The sequence below is a fragment of the Sander vitreus genome, chromosome 7 (genome assembly GCF_031162955.1).
Source record: "Sander vitreus isolate 19-12246 chromosome 7, sanVit1, whole genome shotgun sequence".
In the NCBI taxonomy this organism is placed as follows: domain Eukaryota; kingdom Metazoa; phylum Chordata; class Actinopteri; order Perciformes; family Percidae; genus Sander; species Sander vitreus.
In genome coordinates, this window is record NC_135861.1 from 9,548,333 (window position 1) to 9,554,332 (window position 6,000).

The 6,000-nt window shown below is 38.9% G+C and overlaps 1 protein-coding gene across 1 annotated transcript in view; it reads left to right on the forward strand.

Annotated features, from left to right (window-relative positions):
* ajap1 (adherens junctions associated protein 1) overlaps positions 1-4,584 on the forward strand; it is a 29,119-nt gene extending 24,535 nt beyond the window's left edge. The window contains exons 3-5 of the mRNA XM_078253847.1: positions 2,510-2,597; positions 2,741-2,983; positions 4,512-4,584. Coding sequence (XP_078109973.1) covers positions 2,510-2,597; positions 2,741-2,983; positions 4,512-4,584 — 404 coding nt within the window. The remainder of the gene's footprint in view (positions 1-2,509; positions 2,598-2,740; positions 2,984-4,511) is intronic.
* The last annotated feature ends 1,416 nt before the right edge of the window (positions 4,585-6,000 follow it).

Below are 6,000 nucleotides of genomic sequence, written 5' to 3' on the forward strand. Positions count from 1 at the left end.
TTAGGCAGCTGGCTGATGGAGAGGTGAGATGTATAAGGCCCACATGGGCATTTTCATCATGACGGCTTTTCTTTTTTTTTTCTTCCCCCCCCCCACCCGCCACATGTCACCTGCTGCAGTGTGTCATTGTGTCCTAGTCGCTCTTATGCTCTATCACTCACCCACACAAGTACACAGCACACAAACCATACAGTAGAGTTGAATAGGCTCACACTAATCCTCACTTCAGACATGTACCGCACAGTTTTGTTTGTGGATTACTGTCCTCTGGCAAAAGGGAGAGATCAGAACACACAGGAGTCTTAAGAATTTAAATAAGAACAATGCATTTGTACTTTAGTCATACAGAACAAAGGGAGCAAGCAGAGAACCTTTGGTATATGTATCTGCAAGCTGGTTAAGACACAAAAGGCTGCATAGTTGCTCATTTAAAGAATAGTCATAATTTTATGGCTTGGCAGTGTCCGAACAGCTTAGCGAATCAAGGCTGTAAACCAGGTACCTGTCACAAATGTGTTACGAATTATGATGAAGTGGTGTTCATTGCTTTAGTTTGACTATTATGCAGAGGTTGCTGGGTTTATAATCCTTCTCAAATCAGTGGAAGTCACCAATACTTACACAAGTTGTACTTTTCTCAACCAGTGTCTCCGCTGTCCATGTGATGGCACTGTAATTGGGTTTTAATGTGTCCAATAATGATTTTCTATAATGGGTCAGACAAGTGCAGATCTTAAACAGCCCGTGCATTATAAATATGAACAGTTGGTCAGTATGCTTTCGAAGAGAAGAAAGCTTGTGACCTGTGGATAAGTTCTGGCTGGAGTTCCCTCTGTCAAATATTATCTCTTAGCACAGAGCATAACATTACCACAGAAATATTGAAATCAATTAGCTTTCCTAGGATGTAGCAGGGCATCTGTAGTTCTTTAAAGCAGCACTAGTCAATATTTTTATATTCATAATGGATCAAATGACAATGTGTAATTTTAAAAGGGTTTCTGGTAGTGAGAAACTCAGAGAATTATCTCCACTCTATCAGTCGGAAACAGTTCTACCTAGCATTTTAGCCTCTTTTAGCTCATTGTTTTGGTTTTCAAACTCCTGTGTGCTACCTGCCCAGCACCAAACAACAGACAGACAAAGTTAATATCTAGAGGGGGTGAACATATAGGGGAGCATTTAGCAGCTAAAAAGTCAGATATTTTTCAACAGAGCCAAAAAGAGAGTGAATATTAGGTTCAGTCCAAAACCAGAGACCTAGAGATAATACTCCAAATAAAATATCTCTCTGTTGCTGAACATGTGAGGCAACTCCAATCTAACACATTTAGCATGACATTTGACATTAAAGTGATAATACTTGTCACATATTATTTTTTTTGTTTTTTCTGTTTGCCCAAATCGGGAAAAAAAAGAATAATCCAGCTTTAAGTAGCCTGAAAAGGAAAAGAATATATATCATTTTTCATGTAATGTCTTAAGAACTTTCAAAACACTGTTTCTGAAGTGTGAAGTATTAGTTTGATTTTCTTTAAAATTAAGTTGACACATTGGAAAATTGTAATCCTTACCCAACCCAAAATTGTAAAACAATATATAAATTCTGTGAATTGTGTAGTTTGACAAGATGTGAGTTGTGAAAGCAGTGCTGTTGCATTTATGTTCTTATTAACAATTTTGCACTTCAAGTTGGTCACATATTAAGTTTGATTCACAAAAAAAATATTTCTGATTGTGTAATTGTCCATATTCTGGTTTTGGGCAAATTTGTTTTTCTTTTTTTTGGTATTAAAACCATTTTAAATTCAATTTATAATAAACACTAACAGTGTCCTACATTTGCGGCTGAAGCTCTTGAGAATAGCATGAACACCTCCTCTATTACTCTAAACCAGCTTTAATGCTTATGTACATTATGTGTGTTTTCTCATTCCTCTACCCTGCATTCTCCCTTTTCAAAGCACTCAGACTACCTGTCAGGACAACCTTTTGATCAAATATTTTATTTGATATAGCATATCAAACAATTTGCTCTCACATAATGTTTAAATAAAAAGCCTGAGGGCAAAATCTACGGAGATATGGTGGTAAAAAGGTTAGAAAAAAGCATTCCAGCTCTTTGAATGTGGGTCTTCTGTTGAAGGGTTCATTTGGTTTGAAAAATAAGAATAAGAATTATATGTTTTATAAATACTTAGAGAAAACTTCAACTTGGTTATCCATTACAGTTTGCTGTACTGTGATGGAATAATGTATGTTACTCTTTAATTATGAATAACAGTGGATGACAGAGTCATCAATACTTACTGAAGAGCAAAATTGTTCTGGGTTGTCATCCTCTGCTTTTCAAGTGAGCTGCCCTTGATACTCTGTAGGGTGCAGCGGGTTTGTACAGTACAGAAAACAAAAGAGAAGTGAAGTGCATGGCTCTTTGCTGTGGGCAATGGGAGTGAAACCATTTCCTCCATAGATGTCAAATTCTCTTGTATTTATTTTCTTTTTGCAGGTTTGGCAGTCCACCAGATAATCACAATCACTGTGTCTCTCATTATGGTTATCGCAGCCTTGATTACAACACTCGTCCTTAAAAACTGGTAGGAAAGATTCCTTTATTTTTTTACTCATAAAGACACCAACTGTAGAAGCTCACATTTAGTCAGAAATCCTTGCAGATGATGTGAAGGGTACAAGGTATGATTTTATGTTTGTTTCTTGTCTTTGGTGCGTGTTTTTGTAGCTGTGCGCAGTCGGGAAATGGCCGCCACAATAGCCATCAGCGCAAGATCCACCAGCAGGAAGAAAGCTGCCAAAACCTGACAGACTTCACCCCAGCCCGGGTGCCCAGCAAGGTGGACATATTCACTGCCTACAATGACAGCCTGCAGTGCTCACATGAGTGCGTTCGGACTGCCGTGCCCATCTACACTGATGAGATGATCCAGCAGACGCCTGTCTACAAGACTGCTTACAACGGAAACAGGTACGCCGGCCCAGGGCTGTTTATAGCACAGGGTGAATGCACACTGGAACATTTGTTCAGTCAGCCAGCAATGGAAATCCACAGCCCTTTTATGCTTTTCTAAAGCGATGTCTCTGTCCACCACAGTTATTATCATTACTGTTATTAGAGTCTAAAATATTATGAAACCCCATGCTGAATGGCAAAGCCAAATCAATTCAAATTGGGTTAAGAAATCAATGTCTATTTCTGAATGATAATGGTTTTACGAGGGGATAAATGTTCTAATAACTTGCACATGAAATTATATAGCATTAAGAAGAAGATGACACACAGACAAGAGAGAGTACATCGAAATAACAATCGTAGTGAATTTACTTTTTCTTCATGAAGTGCTCGGGTTTCTGTGCTGTCACCCTCAACCACAATTAGCTTCAGTCTGAGGTTTGTTTCTCAGCAAAGCCACACATAAATTGGTTGCCTTTAATGCTGTCTTCCATCGCTTAATTCCTCGTCCAAATGCCCGACACCTGGCAGAGCGGTGTGCCTCTGCACGCTCAAGCTGCACACAAAAATATGCACCTACCAGTGGTTTTCATTGTTGTGTAATGAGTCAATTTATAGCTGTAGGGCAACGTGATGTGAAGTCGTTACAGTCTAACTGATCCTTCTGACAGCATTTCAAATGGCAGACAGGTATATAAATATATACTTTGAAAACTGAACTTCAATACCCAGAAGTCATGTAATGTGAAATCAGTAAACTGCACATGTTTACCAACCCAGCTAAAATGTGCTGCTTTATACCAAAAGGGTGGCAAAAGGTGTAACACTGGTAAGTCATTATGTTTGCATTTCACTCTGAGTTTAAATTGCTTCTCTCTGTGGGTGAAGATGTGTCACTCTTTGTGATATAAACTGACAAGGCAAGTGTGTTTTACATAGAAATTAGGCACATTATACCTTAAACTTTCATTGATATGTAGTGCGACAATAAGCTTGGTTGAGTTTTGACAGTGTGTACCGTCTGAGTGGATAACAGTAACACTCATCTGCTGCAGTGGCCAGCAAAGTCTGTGACAGATTCATTATGCTGGCAGTGAGGGGAGGATCATTCATCTGGTGTAAATAGTCCACAAAGTGTCTGGATTTGTTTATTTAAAGTCATGGAAGGATTTTTTTAAGGACATTTTTAGCAACAACAGTGCTGATTAATCTTGAATGTTTACCTCCACCAAGAAGTGGAGGTCTCAGTACGTGATTATCTCTGTTGTGTTTGTCTGTGACCAATAGTACAGCGTTGACAGCAGCACTGAAGGTTTATCGATTAGCACAGTAGGTCTTAGAGAACGTATGAAGTCTTTGGAAAACAATGTTTGTGTTCTGAGGAAACCTATCAACGCACCTGCTCAGCAATAATGCCACTTTAGAAATAATTTAAGTTAAAAGCTATTGACGATAAATATAGTACTGATTGGATGTAATATAAATATGTAACAAATCAGACTGCCTTCCATCCAGTAATAACATTGTCATCTTTGTCCTACAGGCCTTCCCCCACTGAACGACAACTGATTCCTGTGGCCTTTGTGTCAGAGAAATGGTTTGAGATCTCTTGTTGACGAGCTGAAGGCCTTGTTCACTTCCTGTCAGTGAAAGAGACTTCCCAAATTCAAGCTCTGGTGGGTACTGTGCCATTTTGTCCTCTTGCAAATCATCATCTGAGCCAAAGCCACCTCGATCCCCGTGGTGATGCTGCTCCACTTTGGGAATAGAGGGAAACTTGGCATATGTTTGTTATTTGTGACATGTTTATGCTCCGTTCCATCTTCTACGCAGTAATTAAAAAAAGGGTGGAGAAATCCAGTTTGGTGCCGTATCAGACGTATTTCGTCGAGATAAGAAACTAATTATGTATATATCAGTATTAATAAGCTATATGCTCACAATTAATTATTTCACTTCTCATATCTGAAATACTTTCATTAATATTTATGTTGCCACTTTCATCCAAACACCGAAATGCATATTATTTGGAACATTCTGAACAGCAGTGAAGGAACACTTTTGTGTGACTTGTGACATATTTTTATGCATGGATAATATATGCCAGAATGGCCTGCATTTGAAATTCAATGTGTGAAAGTTAAACACATGCTCTGGCCCCACAGTGTTGCTGGAAGCCCGGGGGGAGGTGTAACGTCTGCTATTGACCCAGATTTTAAAAGGAATAGATTGCCTGCAGGTAGCGTAGTGAGAGGACAGCGCCTCGCCGTTGTCTGGACACAGTCTCAGTCAGCTCAGCTCTACACAGCATTTCCCCTATGCTGCAGCCTTAAACGATCCCTTATTATTATACTGCAAACCTAATGTATCACTTATCTCAGGGTTAAGTGTATGTTACAGTACAGCTTTTTAATACAGCATTGCCATTTCATCTGGTTTGAGAAAGGCATTGGGTTGCATGTTTTTCAGGCCAGCGTTGGATACCAATTCGCCCTAACATATAATACATTAGGAAGTAAAAATCTATCTGTGTAACAGTGATTGTTTTGTTTTTGTGCTGGGCTCTTACTGAGGGATAATGGTGATTTTATTTTCCACAGGATCCAGTTGGAAACAAGAAACACACAAAACAGCTTTTTTGTAAAATAGTGTGATCACTCTTTGGACACTGGTGAAGATATTTATTTTTCTAGAGATCACAAGCAGAGCAGCCACAACGCTGACACTCCATAGTTCCAGAAACGTACAGTCATTTAGATATAGATTATATATAGGTATATTTACAGGATGTGTGGGACAAGACTGTGGACGTCACAGATGTCTCAAGGAAAACATTTGACATTTGAAAAGAAATGAACCCAAGGAGCTGCTGTGGGTGAAGGATGAACTGTATTTCTGAACAATGTGCCAATAATGCCACTATGTGCCACAACCTGGATTAAAGGAAGTTTCAACAACTGATGGACTAAACAAAGAGCGCTATATTAACCCTGTATCGACTTCAACTACATTGTTTCTTTTTGTTTTTTTAA